The sequence below is a fragment of the Protopterus annectens genome, chromosome 2.part0 (assembly GCF_019279795.1).
Source record: "Protopterus annectens isolate FY-2018-M chromosome 2.part0, PAN1.0, whole genome shotgun sequence".
Taxonomy (NCBI): domain Eukaryota; kingdom Metazoa; phylum Chordata; order Ceratodontiformes; family Protopteridae; genus Protopterus; species Protopterus annectens.
Window position 1 is genome coordinate 267486475 of NC_056728.1, and position 20046 is coordinate 267506520.

At 35.9% G+C, this 20046-nt stretch overlaps 1 protein-coding gene across 9 annotated transcripts in view; it reads left to right on the top strand.

Moving 5' to 3' along the window:
• Positions 1–20046, top strand: part of LOC122793060 (synuclein alpha interacting protein) — a 2145219-nt gene that overhangs the window by 1780031 nt on the left and 345142 nt on the right. For all 9 annotated transcript variants that reach the window (XM_044060745.1, XM_044060746.1, XM_044060744.1 and 6 more), the window contains one exon: positions 1491–1604. In XM_044060745.1, coding sequence (XP_043916680.1) covers positions 1491–1604 — 114 coding nt within the window. The remainder of the gene's footprint in view (positions 1–1490; positions 1605–20046) is intronic.

Consider the following 20046-nt stretch of genomic DNA (forward strand, 5'->3'; position numbering starts at 1 on the left):
ATTCATCATATACAGTTCCCTTTCAACAATTTATATTCTTTCTCTGGCATTCCAAGGATACCTTCTGTTGTTGCCCTGTTCCTTTTATGCCTCTCCTTTGTTGGGGGGGGTCTCTAAATAACTCTTACGTGGTCTGGTGTTCTTCTTTCCAGGACAATCCATGGTGCTTCATTCCTTTTGTAGTTGCTTATTAGCTATTTTTCACTTAAGGCCACTTATATTATTGTTCATCCAGTTGTGGCAGTAAGATCCACAAACCCACTGAATACATTAAATTGTATCACTGATTTTTCATTTAGTCATTCTTTTATGCATTTATTCATAAATGAACAAACAAATGTATGGAGTACAATACATAGGTAGTATGTAGCCTCCATTGCTATATTAATGGTAATTTGAGTACTTAGATGATTTTTGGGAGGGCAGTTGCAACAGAACTATTTTAAGGGAATGTTTTATGTCTTTCTTAAATAGTAAAATAAACAAACAATTGCTGATGAAGATGATAGTGATATAACAATAGTAATAATAATTATTAAACTGTAGCATTTTATTTGTTTGACATTTTATTTCTTTGGCAAAGTATTTGATTCAACTGTCCAGGGTTTTGCAGAATGTCCATATTTCTGATTGACATTTGTGGTCTGTTTATGGTTTTCTATCAAATCATTGATGACTAAAGTAACAAAATAATGAGAGGCATGAGTTTTATAATTAATATCTTATAGAAAACATATGCTAATGAAAACAAATGTTCGGACCACTTACTGTTTATCAGAACAATATTTAGTATCTGTCCCTAATTTTGTCCCCATTATTTTTTACTTTATCCAGAATTCGTTCGCTAAGAGGTTGAGAGTTATAAGATCAGGAAGTGGGTATTCATGGGAGAACCAGCAATTTATGATTGCAGATAGGTTGTGTTGTATCATACTTGACTGACTGCTAAGTAGTTGTTGAATTAAAAGGAGAGGAAAATTCTTTCTGGCTAAGACATCCTCTGTCCTTTGAAATATATGAAGTTACAGCACACCAGACAGAATAACATAAAGTAAACTGCTGTTGTAGTAGTTAATTCACCCTGACTAGAATGTCTTTAGATTCAATTACTGAAATGCATTAAATTTTCTTCTGAGATACCCCAATGAAGCAAGCATTGATGGAGCAGAGCAAACTGTGTAATTTGGAACATTAACTTGTTTTTGTTCTATATCAGAGAAGTTTATTCAGCTCAGATATAACATGCATTATCTTTTAACAGTAACAAACAAGAAAAAAAGATGAAATAACGTGGCAGCACTGGATTTTAAAGGATTTAGGCATGAATAACATTACTAATTTTAATTGGTAATCTAGATTACTCATTAATCTTAAGGTTGGTGATGGCACATTTTGTACCATTCAGTTACCTGACTGAAGTAATTTCTCTTTGCTTTCATTTGTTTTTGACATTGCTCTAATTTTTTTTTTAATATCCTTCTTTTATTTAGCAAGGCCAACTGGAATGTGTGCGATGGATGGTTAGTGAAACAGAAGCAATTGCAGAGTTAAGTTGCTCACGGGATCATCCAAGCCTTATTCATTATGCAGCTTGTTATGGGCAGGTAAGTCAGAGATGAGAAACTGTACTGCTTGTAATTGGAGTACGCAACACTGCAGTGCTTTAACATGAAAGTCATTAATCACTTTTTAGTCCTTGTTCTTGTCATAGCATTTTGCTAGAATTCTAAACATTCTGCCTTGTTTATAGCATTTAGGAATATCTGTGGTCTGCACTTCTGGTGCTTATGAAGTAGAAACTTCTATGCAGAATTATAGTGGTATAAAAAGCTTTACTCCTTTGAAGGCATATTGTTGAGATGCCAGAGTTAACAGTGTGTTTCAGTAAATTAGCTGTCAAAGTTTTCTGCTGCTTTATTTAATTCCAGGTGAAATACTGCTTATCAGTAGCAGAACTGGTAAAAGGCTTATTGTAAAGTAAGTAACAGTGTATTCCATTAAAGCTAGCTGTATGTGTATGTAACAGTTACCGTTAATGTTATGTGTTTTCTTCATGAAGTTTCTCAGTTTGACCTTGATGTATCCAGTTAACCCCTCATTTATAGACTGTTCAATGCTGAAATTCCAGCTGCTGTGAAAATCTCTTGAAATACATGCAAAGGCATGCACACATATTGTAGACCATTGTCTGAAATAACCACATCAGGTATTCATTTCTTTAAAACACATCTTAAGTGCATTAATAACAGTTATTTGTAGAGGTTTTTCTTGTTTTGTTTTGTTTTTGTCAATTTCAAATTCTTTGGAAACTTTTAAACAGTAATCCATAAGTAACAAGTACACACAGTCATGTTGCTGAGAAAGTCTTTTTCAACTTAACTCCATAGTCCTTCTTCTTCTCCTGATGGAACTTATTTATTCATGTGCTTATTTTATTTATTTGTTTGTTTGAATTTTAGTGGAGTATGCACTGTTCCCAGATACCCACGGTGGTGGTGCTGCGGTAGCATTGTCACATCACAGTAAAACGCTGTCCGGTTCGATTCTCAGCTAGAGCATCTTCTGCATGGAGACATGCATGAATGGGCGTACCTTCATTGAAGGTTGTGTGTCAGGCCTGGCAAGCTGGTACGTAAAAATCAACTGCCAATCATTAGCGGACCGGAGTTCCGCTGTGGCAACCCCTAACCGGGAAAAGCCGAAAGACACAAACAAACAAATGCACTGTTTTTTTTTCAGATATAGGATGAGTTCAAGGTATAAAGTTTTCAGTAAAGACGTGATTAATATAAGTATTATCTTACACAGAAATAGCTTCATACCTTTACAAAATATTGAATAAAACCTGAAAAAAAGGAAATCTTGACTTTGCATTATTTTTATGATGTGCATTGCCCATTGAATGGTCTCAAACTCTTCTTCAGTTTGCGCTGCAAACTTTGCAGTGACATCCTAGCCAGTATAACACTTCATGATTTTTAGATGATTACGCACTATTATTTTTTCTGTTTAAGTGTTAGACTTTGTACATCTGATTTTGGATTTCTTTCTTTACAACAGACTTCTTTTCTGGCCAACCTTCTATCACCACATATCAAAAGAATTCTCATTTGTGGATCATTCTGAGTACATTATTGAAATATTTCAGCTTCTTTTCTATCACATCCAACTTTGGGTTATCCAGTTTACTCCCAGTTCCTCTTCAAGCAAATCATTTTGCTGCTGTAACAGATTTGGATAACTCAGCACATCAGTTAGACATGTTTATTTTCTGATTTGTATGTCACAGCTAAGCATCCGTTTTGCAGTCTTGGCAACATTTTGCACTCCTGGTGACGCCTTGTACTAAAGACTTCTTACATTTATTCTGTAAGGTTTATGTTGTATTTCCATCAACATGTTTTCACCCATAAATGTATTCATGGAACTGTTTCACATCCATATACAATGACAAACAGGTGTTTTTCTCCCTGGCCATATCTTCTGCAGCCTTTTATAACTCCAATCTGTGTACGCCTTTTGGATTTATTAGGTTTTTGTGTATTTTTCTTTGGTTTTGATAACCCTTTTATAACATCTCTGAATTCATCAATAACTTGTTTAGCTTCTTGCAGAACCACTGCACCAGTACCATCCTGACTTGTATCTAGATGCCCTGTGACTATCATATTTAGTGTCTGGTTTCAAGACTTCAGACTTATCTCATCTCTATAACTCAAGTTTTAAACTTATTTGTCTTAAGGTTTTTCTTTCACAGTCTTTCCAGTAATTCATATTGTCCCATCATGTTTTTTCCTGGTCTAACCACATAAAAGTATATTTGCAGTTATATTAAAGGCACCGCCAAGCCTAATCTATGCATCAGTTCTAGGAAATACTTCAGGTGCTGCTGAAATGGCAAATACATTTCCTCAAATCCATACATTCCATAGGTGAATTTAAAGTGCACAGTTTGGAGTTTTATTCATCTAACCTTACTTACCAAACTCTTGATTTACATTAGTACAGAAAAGTAATTTGTCCTGCTATGGCAGACACTTATTCTTATATTACAACAATAATCATAGGGCCAGATTCAGTAAAGCCTACACTAAGTGTACATGGTATGTATTCAAGACCATTCTTATTACATTTGTTGTACTTTATCTCATTCCCTCCAGTAGAGCTCTTTTGTGTGTTTACCTTTAACTCCTAGTGGGCGTGGCTTCAGCATTTAAAAATTGAAGTTATCACCTTACATTTTTAACAAATACCCAGTGGTCATATATCAATACAATTGTGTTTGCTATCATGTATGCTTCAAGATAAAATGTTCCAATACCTTGAATGTAACATGGTTTTGGAATTATTAATGCAAATATGAACAGGCAATATTTGACACCTAGAGGAGCAGTAGGGTGTAACTGCAGAAACGCCTGGAGATGTCACTCGGCTGTAATGAGTTATAGTCACTCAGAAAAATTACATTAAGTGTACATGTAGACTGTACTTTGCGGTAACCTTTATGAATCCCTGTCAATATTTAAAGCTGCGAGAATATCAGTAGGAAAATTAAAATTAGGAAGAAGAAGGTGTGAGTTATGTCTGTGTTGTCTATTCACTCAGAAATGTGTACACTTAGTGCAGATGTTATTGAATCCTGGGGATACTTTTGACCTATTCACTCTTAAGTTCTGTCTCTTTCATATACTCATTTTAAATGCAATTTAACCCCTTCTTTGCTTTCACTCTGCAAAATTAGTGTAAGATTCCTCGGACCATTTAGTGTATTAAGATCTAACAACCCAAGCCAATAAACAAATCCCAATGGGTCTTAAGTAAATCATCAGACTGAACATTTTCTAATTCACACTGAAATTGTGTTCAGATTGTGAATTCTTTTCACCATGCCAAGCTTTTGACTATTTGAAAGATAGGGTATTGAAGGTGTACACTGCATGAACTATCTGAAGTTGAGTTGTGTATTTCTTATTCTTAAACTTTACAGAGACACCACTGTATCCTTTTGCTTTACATGATGAACATGATAAGAAAGCAATTTACACTGAGACTGCTTCAGATTGTTCTGTTTCAGATCTACTGTTTTGACCAATTTAGCAGTAATTGCATTAACTTTGCATCAGTTTCTAATTTAGAAACGTGTTTTACTTACTAATTTTAACTGCCCAACCCATATTTCTGAGTCGATTTCTAGTCATTGTTACTTTTGTGTACTTTTATCTTGATCTTTTTTTTACTTAATATATATTCCGATAAACCATGTCCACAGACAACTAATTCTTCATGACTTTGTCCCAGTTTATTCCCAATACGTATAGTCTTTTGCACTTTAGCTTTATTTCTTTCATTTTGCACACTTTAGTGAAATATTTTTCCACATATTTTACTTAATCTCAAGACAGTTTTTATCATGCTTTTAGCCATGACTGTTGCTGTGCTATATTCCCTTTCTTCCTCTAACCCATCTAATCATTTCTGGTCATGATTCTGCCGTACATTAATGAATTTTACAAGCCACCATAGAGGCAGTCTTTGGCTCAGCTCTTTAGTTCTATATCATAAGCATCAGTAATCTCACTGGGACCATTTGCCCTCACAAAGAACAAATGAAAAATAAATAGTACATTTCTTCCTCAGGTCTTGGCTCTGAAACATTTGTTCTTTGCTGCAGTATTCTGTTTTTCTGTCTTTCAAAACACAAGTGCATTACAAACTCATAGGGCTTTTGCCCCTGTTTGATGCAGGGACATATCATATTGTATCATTTCATGCTTCTTTTACATCCTTATCACAGTCAGGAATAAGTCAAATTTCTGTAGCCTCAGTTTGTAGTTCTAGACAAATTGCTATGAAGAGAGAGGTTACCAGGTGACTGCAGCTGAACTGTTTCTCAAAAAAGCAGCTCATTTTCTATTACTTATGAATTATCTTTTCCTTCACATTTAGTAACGTATATCACATGGATACGCAGGAGGGCCTAAATAAACAGAATGGCACCAGTTGAAGGTATACAGTTTTATCAGTATATTTTTCAGACTGCACTATGATACAGGTTACCAGACCATGTCATCTGCATTCTGAACTCTGATACAGACTAGAGACATCACACTTATGTAAGCTATGCCCATCTATTAAAAACAGGACTGGGTTCTTACCAACAAGGGTAGCCTATGCTTTTTTTTCTTTGCTCTGGTACCAGATATTTTCAAGAGGCTAGCTTGACAGTATGTAAGGCCTTCCTGTTTCCTGTCTTTTTTGAAATGGTGATTTTTGAAGGTTATTGGTCATCATTCATTTTATCTTGCATGAGTGTTGATAAGCAAAATGTGTTCATTCTCATATGTAATATGTCATGCTTTGTAAAGTATAACAACAATCTAAAATATATGGAATTTAATATATTTTATTTGTTAATCTTAGATGAGGGCACATTCATTTCTTTTGAGCTCTTCATTTCCTTACTGTACACTTTTTATATCCACTGTATGTTATGTATTTATTTATTTACTTATTCATTTATTGTTTCATTTAATTCTTGTTAAATAGGGTAGTGGGCTTGTTCTGAAGGACCATTTTCAGCCATTGCCTAAGAAAGTCAGTAACGTATAGAAAATATCAGCATTATTTAAAAGAAAGTACAAAAGTCATAGTGTAATGCAGAGGTCACTGTGAGTTTTATGTAAAGTAGATAACAGTGAGTGCAATCAATGATTGTTAAAAAGACAAATTCAGTCATAAGTGGTCCAGTACAGTTAATGTCATATACCATGTAACTAAAGCATATTGCACATTAAATCATCCATCCATTCTAATAAGTTGAATCTTAATCCATTAGTGATCCTCCTAACAGCCACCACCATCCTTGGATTTTGCTAGATTAGTAGGGAAATTTGCGGTGGTGCAGCAGTAGCGTTATTGCCTCACAGCAAGAGGTTCTCCATTCGATTCTCGGCTGGAGTAAGGGGAGTGCCTTCTGTGTGGAGTCTGCATGTCCTCCCCACGGTTGGGTGGGCATTCGAAAGACATGCGTAAATGGGTGTGCCTTTGTTGAAGTTTGAACATCAAGCTGGCACCTCAGCATTCGTGAAAATCTACTGCCAATCATTAGCGGACCGGAGTTCCGCTATGGCGACCCCTAACCAGGAAAAGCCGAAAGACAACAAGTAGGGAAATTGAAATAGACTCCAAGGCCTTTCTTCCACATCATACATACACACACACACAATCTAGGGAGAATTTAAAGTCACCAGTTAACCTGTCATGTATTTTGAAGTGGTAGCACCCAAAGAGAAGCCACATGGACACAAGAAGGACATACAAACTCTGCACAGAAGGCATCCCAACAGTGAATAGCGTTAGGCTAATGGAGGAGTGCATTTACACATTGCCATTTCCTACATGCTGCTCTCAAGCTAGTTACTACTTATGTAATCCAGCTGCATCCTCAGAGTGTCTTTTTTATTTATATTCTGTCTCCATTTTCTGTTGACTAAATAGGTACCATAGCATTTGCCTTTCTGATTTCACTTACAGTAACTTGCTTTTTGTACAGATAATTGTAGTTGTACTCTGGTTTCTCAAATGGCAATTATAAAAGCTGCATTGTAACTGCACGTGTTTAAGAGACTTCTAAGCATGACATGGCCTACCATAATTGACTTTGGTCTTAATGCAGCAGTCTCTCTTTCACTTGTCTCTTTCTGTTGCTTGCCAAAATGAAAGAATTTGGTACAAAATAAGATTACAACTGAATTATATGAAATCAAGGGATTACTTTTCAAAAAGCTTTAAAGCTGATTGGGACCAGTTGTTGGTATTTAGTTATTGTTCTGTTAACTCATTTTACAATAGTATTAATTCAGAAGATGTTAATTCTTGAATGGCCACTTACTAAATATAAAATTATACTAGTATATTATGTTCTGTTCCTTCTCAATATTTTTTGGCCAGACACATTCTGAGTATGCAGTTATGTGAAGCCTTTTATTATTATTATTTATTATGTTTTCTTTATTCTTTTTGTAATATTGATATTCTGAAGCCTTTTACAAACTGACCATGACAAATAAGTGTAATAGTGTGTGTGTGTGTGTGTGTATGTGTTTAATTACTTTAACATTCTTTTGTAAATATGGATACCTGCGTATTTAATTCAGCATCAGCTGTCTCTTGTATCTTAATTTTTTTTTTTGCTTTTTAGGTAGATGTAGTACATACCCAGATGTGAGAAATAAAAATAAACAACAGTAACAGAATGTAAATGAGGAGGATCAACAAAAAGAAAAGTATTACTTTAAAATGGAAGCAGTGACTTTAAAAGCCTCCTTATTCATACATTCAAGGTGTTGTTAACATTTCTGAATTCTTCTCAGTGTATGTCTCATAGTGCCTCAGCTTCCAATATACTTCTCCATATTTATTATTACTTCTGTTCTAACCTGTCTGTTCTTTCCAGATGCTTCAAAACCATTCTCTGACCTATGTATTTTTATCATCACTTATACAATAACTTGTCTATGCTGTCATGAGCTAGTGGTGATATAGCATATGATGTTATTTAACCAGCAGAGAGCCAGTGTGCCTCATCAAACCCTCATCACCTTGGCTGAATGTCTCATGATTATGTGTTGGCTTTTAGCATCCACGGCTGAATGTTTCACCATCACTTGCTGACTTTTAACATCCATGGCTGAATGTCTCATCATCATGTGCTGGCTTTTAGCATCCATGGCTGAATGACTCACCACCACATGAGTGTTTTTAGCATCCATGTCTAAATGTCTCACCAACACATACTGTCTTTTACCATCAGATGATGGCTTTTAGCACCCATGGATAAAGGTCTCACCATCACTTGTGGGCTTGCAGCATCCATGGCTGATTGTATCACCATCACATGCTGGCTTTTAGCATCCCTGGCTGAATGTCTTACCATCATATACTGGCTTTTACCATCATGTGCTGGCTTTTAGCATACATGTCTGAAGATCTTACTATCGCATGATGGCTTTTAGCATCCATGGCTGAAGGTCTCACCATCACATGCTGGCTTTTACCATTAAGTGCTGGCTTTTAGCATTCATGGCTAAAGTTCTCACCATCACAGACTGGCTTTTACCATCACATGCTTCTAGCATCCATGGCTGAAGGTTTCACTTTTAGCATCCATGGCTGAAAGTCTCATCATCACTTTCTGGCTTTTAGCATCCATGGCTGAAGGTCTCGCCATCATGTGCTGGCTTTTAACATCCATGACTGAATGTCTTACCATCACTTCCTAGCTTTTAGCATCCGTGGCTGATGTCTTACCCTCCCTTTATGGCTTTTAGCATCCATGGCTGAAGGGCTTATCATCATGTGCTGGCTTTTAATCAGTCATCCAACTTTGCAAACCTGTAAAATCTGAGTCTTGATGAGAGCACCAGGCTACATACACCATTGCACATGTGTGGGTCACAGTGTTATGGTTTAAAATCTTGGTGCTGGAGTTCAGGTTACAAACCAGGATGGCTCAACTGTTTTACTAAATAGCCGTTTCTGCAGCCCTGGACAAGACGCTTTTACTTAGCAGTGGGCTATAATGACACAATAATCAGAATTAGAGTTTTAACATCCTGATTTAAAGGAACATCCAGTCAAAGAATTTGAATCCCTTTCTTCATTGCTTCTTATCTAAGGACTATATACAGTGGTTACATTAAGAAAAATTAGGCATGCAGTGGTTGTCTTTAAGGTTCCTTCTCACAAGACTGTACTGTTTATTTCCAGTCCATTCAGTGATACTGCTTCACTTCCATCCAAGCTCTGTTTTTTTGTTATTATTATTAACAAGTTTCTAATTCATTCCATAATGGAGGTTTATGTATGAAATGTAGAAGACTGGCAGACCACAGAGCAACATTTTCATGTAGGAATGTCTAAGATGTGTTTCCTTTCACCAGTAATGTTCTGCTGATCTCTTTGGCTCTTTCTGAATTTAGAGGAGTATGTCTAGTGCAGCTTTCCTGAATCTAATGGTTAAATCTGCTGATGCAGTGAACTCTGGGTATGATTGCTATTCACATATATATATTGTATGAACTAATTGTCAAGGACCTCCAGGAGTGGACAGTGTGGACTTTGTTAGATTGTGACATGAAACGTTTGTGCTAGCCCAACATCTAAAGTCAGTTTTTTTTCTTGGTTAGTGGGAGTCAAAGAAACTTCTCCAACTATTAGACCACATGGGAATAGTTTTCAGGGATGAGGAAAGCAGTTCCACAGATGCGACCTTGTTTGCTAGCATTTCCTGGGTTAAGTGTGGGTGATATTACTAGAATTGCAAAGGTAAAGACTGAAGTACTTCTTCAAGGAGTTGCATCTTAAGTTTTCCGAGTCTTGAACTCTTAACAGTTTTATCTCTATAAAAGGGTGTAGATCTTCTCATGTCTGTCACGGACAGGTAGGCACTTGATTTGGTCAGAAATCTCCTGAAGGCTGAAATGTCTAGTACATTTTCTGTGGGAGGGATGGAAAGAGTTCTGTTTAGAAGATTTGTTCATATTAAAGAAGATAAGTGCATAGAAACCTGTTTTGGATCTCAGGGCCCCAGACTTTTCTTGCAAAGCCTTAGTATTCATACACTGACCCACCTTTCCTACCCCTCCCTTCCTCCCTGTCAAAATAATGGAGTAGCTGGTAACTGTGGTGCCGAAGAATGTTTACTTTCACACAGACATCCACAAGGCTCACGGTGAGTACTGTTGCTTTCCATTGTTTTCAGCTGCATTACCAGTGAACTTCTGGAAAAAACAAATATTTCTTATAAAATTCGTGTATTGGTGCCCTCTGAAGTTGTACTTTCCAAAAGGGGCATATAGAACCAACATGTGTTGCTTTCTTCATGTAAGAAATTAAAGTGCCAGTAGTGACTTCTGTAGCTGTTCATGCTGTGTGTCTGCAGTGCAGGAAAGGTATTGCTGTAGTTTCTTGGATGCCATCTATGACACTCATATTTCAGAACACATAAATGCATACAATAATGACAGCAGTTTATCTCAGTCACCACTGGTCTCAAAAGATTGTCTTTCCAGGTGGGTGTTAGTGTCATCCTCAACTTTTCCTGCACTGAGATATTTCAAAATGTCAGCACATTCCTCTCAAGGGATTTCACTCATGCTGTTTGTCTTTAAGTAATTCTTCTTATGTAGCTTTTCCTAATGGGATTTGACACCTGACTGCATCTGTCTTTCAGTCATTAAGTAGAAGTAGCCCATACTTCACATTGTTGATCAGAATTGCATATTGGTTGGCAAAGGTCATGTGGGTGATTCTCTGTTACCTGGATCAGTGTTCCCAGAGTACATTTTTATAAATAAAATGATGCAGGTGCAGATTTGAGCTGTGCTTGAATAAGATGCCTGTTCAAAAGCAAATGGATTGGCAAATGGATATCTTTAATCCAAATGCAACGTGATAAAAATGTTCTTCCATTTTCTTTCTGAATGTTGTTGTTAATAATGGGAATTATACAGAGAGCACTAATTTATGTTCAAAAGCATGCACACTGATTGGGCAGAGCAATCAGTGTGCCTGTTGTTCAAAACAAATGGCTACAGCCCCCATATCTCCTACTTTGCAAATTGGAGAAAAATAATTCAGCTGTCAGAAAGATGGAAGACAAACTTTCACCCTCCTCAAAGGCAAATTTAATAAAGAAATGAATCCTAAAATATTACAAAAAAATACACTGGGGTGTCAGGAGTGTGCAGAAATCCTCACATAAGCAGTAAGATGCATGCATATTCCTGAGCTCAATAAAGAAAAAAAAACACAGAGGCAAAAATTGTATTCTCCCTGGTATACTGTGCAAACTTTGTCATGTACATTTCCATGCATGTGCAGTACACTAGAAAAAGCAATCCCCATTTTGGAAGATGGAGAAAAAGGCTACTGAAGCAAGAAGCTTGGAGATGGAATACAGTTATTAAGAAGCTAAGCATTTTTTTATGTTAACAGCATTACATAACTCTAGTAATAAACTCCTGTGTGTTGGCTATGCTCATTTATCCATGCCTGACTTATTTATTTATACTTGGGCTTTGTCCTCATGATCAAACCATGCCATCCATGGGTAAAGAGTAGCTTTGCCTAATTATCATGCTAGCTCGTCTATGATGTATTATACAAAAAGTTTTTTCATGTTTGTTATGGAGCTTTGGTCCTTGATCCTCTGCTGAAAAGTAGTTTTAAATAACCCAGTTGGGCAATCCTGGCAAACAAATGCAATAAATAAGTATAAACCTAGAATAATCCATTTGTGGGTTGTTGCTCAAATATTGCTTGGTCTACATTATGCATTACCAGAGTCAAAATTTGCGTGCAGTGAAGTTTTTATTTAAATAATTATTTATTTAATATCTCCTTTTGTAAGTATGTGGTAGGAATTTTTATGTAATGTTTTATTTCAGATCTGTAATGTACTGTACAGTACAATGCCATTCAGCAGGCAAATTTTATATAGTTTCTTTCATTCTTCCAAAAGAAAGAAATTGTATACAGGATGATGTATTTAATATTCTTAAGCACTAGGTCAGGCAGTTTACAAGGATTTCAACAAAACCCGATATTATAGAAAGTAGGTTATCTGCTTTGAAAGAATTTACTAGTGTGTTATAATTTGCTTCCTTTTATGTCAATTTGTCATGTAACTTGGCACATGGAAATAGACATTAGCTTTCTGTCACCAAAGCCACATTTCCTATCTTGGCATTGAGACCTAGTGAAAAGCTTAATTTCCTTGTCTGAATGTCAGTGGGTGAAGTTCAATACAATTTCCAGGAAGTATATTTTACCTCTTGAGCTGACACACATTCAGATGACAAATGCAAGTGCAATCATATTAAATACCTCTATGCAATTTATATAAAAAAAAAAATGAAACTGCAGTCGACAAACAGATGAAAAGATGATTTGTTTCACAGTCTGTCATATGTGCACCAGATGCAGGGAAGTTGTAAAATAACTTCTATTGTTAAGAAAGCTCTCCCATGTGTTTTTCTTATAGTATTAAACTGTCACATAAAGTTAATGCTGTTTAAAATGAGCAAATAGCATACGAATAAGTACATGTGATTTATTACTTTTAAAGACTGTTGCTTCTTGTGGTGTAACTAAGCAATATGTCTGTAGGAATGTCACTGCAAAATCAACTTTGTTCTGTGACTTAGTTAAAAAAAATCGCTGAACATTTCTAAAACAAACAACTTTCTAGGGGCTTGATTCATAATTTAATTTCATTATGGCAGTATTTTTGTGTGCAAACCATTTGAGACTATTAGATATGGGTATGTGTGTGTGTGTGTGTGTGTGTGTGTGTGTGTGTGTGTGTGTGTGTGTGTGTGTGTGTGTGTGTAAGCGTGTGTGTATGTGGGTGCATGTTTGCCTTTGTGTATGTATATGCATATATTTTAAAATCACCTAATGATAATATATCTTTAGATATGTGGATTAAGATTCATTTCCATTTCACTACAGTTTGATGTTACTGTTCCTGAATTAGCAAAAAATAAAATAAAATAGTCATAGCATGGAGAAAGAGGGAGAGTGTACTAGATCTGCTAGCTGAAGTGATTTTATTTGGACTTATCCTTTGTACTCTGTTTCTTGTTAGTTCTGTTACCCTGAGGGTCACAGGTTGGATACCTGACCTGATTCAAGCTTTCTGGATTCCCTCTGATTATTAACAAGGTACTGATGGGGAGTAATGTGCTGTGGGAATGGGAGTATTGGTTGTTTATATTAAGGATGTACTGATTCTAGGTGATGTATTGTGGGGAGGTATGTTATTTTATTAGTAAGACACTGGTGGGGAGGGGCGTACTTTTTTTAATGTTGTGGAGTATAGATGGTGAGTGGCATGCTGTGGTGAGGGGAGTATTGTTATTTGTATTAGTAAGACAGTGTTGGGGAGTGGTGCACGGGGGTACTATGATTACTTGTATTAGTGAGACATTACTAGTGAGTCATGTGCTGTGGAGAGGGGGAGTATTGTTATTGTTATTAATAAGGCACTACGGGAGAGAGAGGTGTATTGTGGATACAGTAACCATGATTATTTTTTACTAGTGAGACATTGATGGATGGTGTAATCTGGGGAGGTGAGTATGATTATATTAGTGAGACACTGATGGGTTGTTGAATGGTGTGGGGGTTATGGTTATGTTAGTTAGACACAGACGAGTAGTCATGTGCTGTGTTAAGGAGAGTATGATTATATCAGTGAGACACTGATGAGAAGTGGTGACCTGTGGGGGGAGGGGAGTGTGACTGTATTTGTGACACACTGGTGAGTAGTAGTGTGCTGTGGAAAGGGGAGTATGGTTATATTAGACACTGATGAGTAGCAACACTGCAACAATGATACAGCTTGTGTAGAGGGGATATAACTATAGTTATGCACTACCAGGACTTAAGTGGAAGGGAGGGAGCCTATTGCATGATCACTAAGTATTGCATGTATATGGAGGAGAGGGAAGGGTGTGTTTTGCAGTCATTCATTAGCAAGCTTTTGCTATGCATGTACACTGACCATGAAGGCCATGACAGATTTTGAAAGTCTCTAAACAAACATAAGATAGAAAGCTGAAGTGCCTCTCTTCAGGCATCATCTATAATCAATAGGTTATGTTAAGGGTTAGATTTCAAGTTGCACAACATGCATGCCAATGCCGGTCTGATGCACCAAGTTCATTTATTACTCTTCACTAACTTCTAGGCTGTAAATATATGTTGAAGTAGCTCCAAGCATGCATCTCCCCTCCATAAGACTCAACTTGCACTTTCATTTTACTGTGTGGTTGTCTTAAGGCTAATGTGCCTATGGTCTCTTTTGTGTTATTTTCTGGTTACATGTGGTAAGTCTGGAGACAATCAGTCAGACTGGCTGCTATGGCTACTTTGGCACAAAACACACTGTTAGTATAGTACTACTTGTTCAAAAGTGCTTGACGTGTTAGCTGCATTCTCTCCTGAAAAAGACTATTTGTTTGCAACTCATACAGTAAAGTTAAAGGTATGAATTTAAATGTATGTCTTCATTGTGTCATATACTAGGCTATATTTGTCCTAACATGTGAGGTCAACTGGTATGCCTGAGTTTTTTTTTTTGTGTCCTTTTTATATGGTAATTCAATGTGGTTTTAGATGGAATTTTAATTCCATAAATTATGTGAAATTCCATATGGTGCACAGTGGCTGACAGATCAGCTACCAAAGGAAATGGTAGACTTGGCAGGAAGTATTTTATTGTGAGAAAGCAGATGTGCTAACATGAGGCAACAAGGATTTAAAAGCTGAAAAGCCAGTAATGTACACTTAAAGCCAGCCTTCACATAATCATCTTTCTGTATTGTGGCATAGTGTAGAAGCTCTATTAAAAATGTCAGTATCATTTCATTGTGTTGGACATTGTTTAATTATTTTAGTATTTATATATTTTAGTGCTGGTTATCAAAATATGTTTTCACATCTGACTGTAAACTACAACTGGATGCTTTTATGGATATTTGAAATGTATACTGTGCACTAAGTTAATGTTCAGTTGAAATCCTGAGGGAAAAAAGCAAACTTTACTTGTCAAGGGGATCCTAATAGCCCTAAAGATAGGTTTGATGCTGTCTGCTAATAAAAGTGCATTTTGAGACTGCTGTCCTTTACCCTTTTGACCTGCTGAACTCATCTAGAATAGTGTTGCAGTGTGCCTGCCATAGGTTAGTACTAGGCTAACTGCCCTTGCAAGCCATTTTAAGCATAGCTAATTATCCCTTGTGAGACTCAAACCCTGCACCTTCTGTTTGTAAGGCAAACACCTTAACCATTAGGCCACCCTCCCAACCCTTGATTATGTCTATTAGTCCAAAGAAGTGCAGCTGATAAATATTCTGGAACGATTTCAGAGTAGCAGCTAGACTGAACAAATCGGAGACACTGCAATTTGAGCCTACGTCTTAAAAGTTTTCTTTTACTTCACTTCAGTGAAAGTCTTTGTTTAAGAAAAATGTTCTTATTTTAGCTACATTCTATATTCCATTATAGAAATTCTCGGTACTTCATAAGGAAAGTTGTCGTTCATTGTCAATATTTGCATAAATATCCAGTATCAAAAAAATCAACATAAGTGCCAGTTAAAGAGCATACAACAATTGGGAATTCTGGCTTCTGATTTTTTGTTTATATCCCCGATTCTTGCACTAAGAGTTTGACAGCTGTAGATGTCTTTTATGTTCCTTTCAGATGCTGTGATTTAGCACATTAATACAATCTTTGCCTTCGGGTTTAGCCTTCCACAGCCTAGGTATATAATTTATCTTCATAAAAAATTATTAAATTGGTACGATTACATAACTGTCAACTTTTCATCACCAAAATGGATGCAGTACATCTCACGACGTGGAAAAAAAAAGCAATGGGCAAAATGTGGAACACTTGTAAAAACAAGCTAACACGTTCAACTAGGAAGCCCACAGCCTGAATAAAAATTGTTATGCAAATTTCTTATTATGACCTGAAATGATTCAGCATTATTTAAAATAAATAGAAATGTAACCATGAATATGATGTGGACGTGCCCAGTGTGAAACAAAGAGAGGAGAACGTGGTATTTTTTAAACATTTCTTCCAAATGGCAAGCACACTTGATGCATACGATTACACTGAACCACAATGATTATTACCTCCAAGTGTATGCGATCTAGTAACTATCGAATTATCTTTTTGTAAGATATTAAACACACATATTTTATATATTTATACAACTGCATATTTAAAGAAATGAGTATATATATATATATATATATATATATATATATGTACTTATATAGATAGATATATATATATATATATATATATGTGTGTGTATGTACTTATATATATATATATATATATATATATATGTACATACAAATATATATATATATATATATATATATATATATATATATATATATATATATATATAAACTTTCCTTATGACGAAACAATTAACAAGGCCAAAAAAGCCCTGTTAATGGAAAAGTATCAAATTCTCCATTGTGAACTACACGACTACAAATCTTCTCTTTCACTTGGGTTCAAATTTTTTTTCACACTTTTATTGAATTATCACTAAAGACATAGGCAAACTTACATTTATATAGAAGAAAAAACATATTAACAAATTCTTATTTACAAACATTTTATACCACATGTATGTTTTTGCTATAGCTATCATCAATCCAGCATTACATAAATTGCTTAATTCACTTAAATCTCACTCCTCCTTCAAAGCATTATTCTTCATTTGTTGTTCCCACAGTTTCTTTTCTTTTCTCTATGTAAATTTCTCCTACTCTTTTCTAAAGATCCCACTTCCAGTTTTTTTATCTCTGTTACAGTATTCAATACCTAATAAGTAAACAGGTCCTCAGACCCTTTTGAGCCACAGCCTATGCCACAAGAGCAATGATAAATGCAATAATTATGAACAGTATTCTTTATCCAGTTAACCAGCATGTTATTGCAATATAGGAGAAAAATCTAAGTACCCAGAGAAAAGACGCACAGGCTCTAGTAGGATATGCAATTAGGACTGAACTCCAGATCCTTTTTTTTTAACATCTTTGTTTAATTATCACTCAAGACACAGGCAAACATGCAATTATAAGAAAGAAAAACTGTATTAAGATGTTCCTATTTACAAGCATTTTATACCACATATATATTTTTTTCTATAACTGCCATCAATCTAGCATTATATAAATTGCTCAATTCCTGCCTTCCCTTCAATCTCACTCTTCCTCCAAACCATTGTTTTTCGTGTATTATTCCCACAATTTCCATTTTTTTCTGTAATTTGCTCCTACCCTTTTTTAAAGATCCCACTTCCAGTTCTTTTATTTCTGTTACAGTATTCAAATATAGTTGGTTTAGACTTTGATTTCCATTTTTTATTAATTGCTTTCATTTGCAGCTGCCAAAATTAAACTTATCAAGGCCTTACAATGTCTAGGCAATTCAGATCTTGTATCCCAGTACAAAAAGATCATTTACGTAGTTATACCAATTTGCTCACCCAAATTTTCTGACAAGAGTACTCTGTTGGGAAGTTTATGAAGTCTGCCAACTCCCAAAACATAGCTTCCCAGTTATTTCTTTGTTCCCTATCACACCTCTAACATTTGCTATGTGAAGAAAAATTCTTTGGAGTCATCTGCTTGGGGTAAAAAAATAACTATGCAGACACTTCCAAGCCAAAATCCTAAATCTTATAGACTTTGTTGAGTACTTGGGACCCATGTACAGTGGATATAAAAAGTTTACACACACCTGTTAAAATGCCAGGTTTTTGTGATATAAAAAATGAGACCACAATAAATCACTTCAAAACATTTTCCACCTTTACTGTGACTTATAACCTGTACAATTCAATTGAAAAACAAACAAATCTGTTAGGGGAGGACAAAATATAAAAAATAAAAAAAGTACAATATGTTGGTTGCATAAGTGAGCAGACCCTTAAACTAATACTTTGTTGTGTGTGCACACTCTTAAACTAATGCTTTGTTGAAGCACCTTTTGATTTAATTACAACATTCAGTCTTCATGGGCACACATCTGTCATCGATTAAAGAGACTCTGATTAACCTCAAATAAAGTTTAGCTGTCCTAGTAGGATTTTCCTGACATTTACTCAGTTGCCTGCTACAGAAAAAGCCATGGTTCGCAGAGATCTTACAAAGCATCAAAGGGATCTCATTGTTGAAATATATCAGTCAGGAGATGGGTACAAAAAAATTTCCACAGCATTGGATATACCATGGAACACAGTGAAGACAGTCATCAAAAAGTGGAGAAAATATGGGACAACAGTGATGTTGCAAAGAACTGGATGTCCCTCCAAAATTGATGAAAAGACAAAACAAAAATGGGTCAAGGAGGCTGCCAAGAGACCTCAGCAACACTGAAAGAGCTGCAGGAATTTCTGGCAAGTACTGGTTGTGTACTACATGTGACAACAATCTCCTGTATTCTCCATATGTCTGGACTATGGGATAGGGTTGCAAGACGCAAGCCTTTTATTACATAGAAAAACATCCAGGCCCAGCTAAAATTTGCAAAACAATACATCAAGTCTCTCAAAAGCATGTGGGAAAATGTGTTATGGTGTGATGAGACCAAGGTTGACCTTTTTGGCCACAATTCCAAAAGGTACATTTGGCGTAAAAACAACACTTCACATCACCAAAAGAGCACCATCTTCATGGTGAAGCATGGTGGTGGCAGTATCATGTTTTGGGGTTGCTTTTCTTAAGCTGGAACTGGGGCTTTAGTCAAGGTGGAGGGAATTATGTACAGTTCCAAATACCAGTCACTTTTAGCCCAAAACCTTCAGGCATCTGCTAGAAAGCTGAAGATGAAGAGGAATATTCACCCTTCAGCACGACAATGACCGCAAGCATACATCCAAATCAACAAAAGAATGGCTTCACCAGAAGAAAATTAAAGTTTTGGGAAAGCCCAGCCAGAGCCCAGACCTAAATCCAATAGAAAATCTGTGGGGTGACCTGAAGAGGGCAGTGCACAAGAGATGCTCCCGCAATCTGACAGATTTGGAACACTTTTGCAAGGAAGAGTGGGCAAATATTGCCAAGTCAAGATGTGTCATGCTGATAGACTCCTACCCATGAAGGCTAAATGTTGTAATTAAATCAAAAGGTACCTGAACAAAGTATTAGTTTAAGGGTGTGCACACATAACAAAGTATTAGTTTAAGGGTGTGCACACTTATGCAACCGGCATATTGTACTTTTTTAATTTTTTTATATTTTTCCCCTAACATATTTGTTTGTTTTTCAATTGAATTGTACAGGTTATAGGTCACATTAAAGGTGGGAAAAGTTTTGAAATTATTTATTGTGGTCTCATTTTTTTATACCACAAAAACTTGACATTTTAACAGGGGTGTGTACATTTTTTATGTTCACAGTATATCCCATTGTTTCCTTGTGGATTGTTTATCCAGTCTCTCTT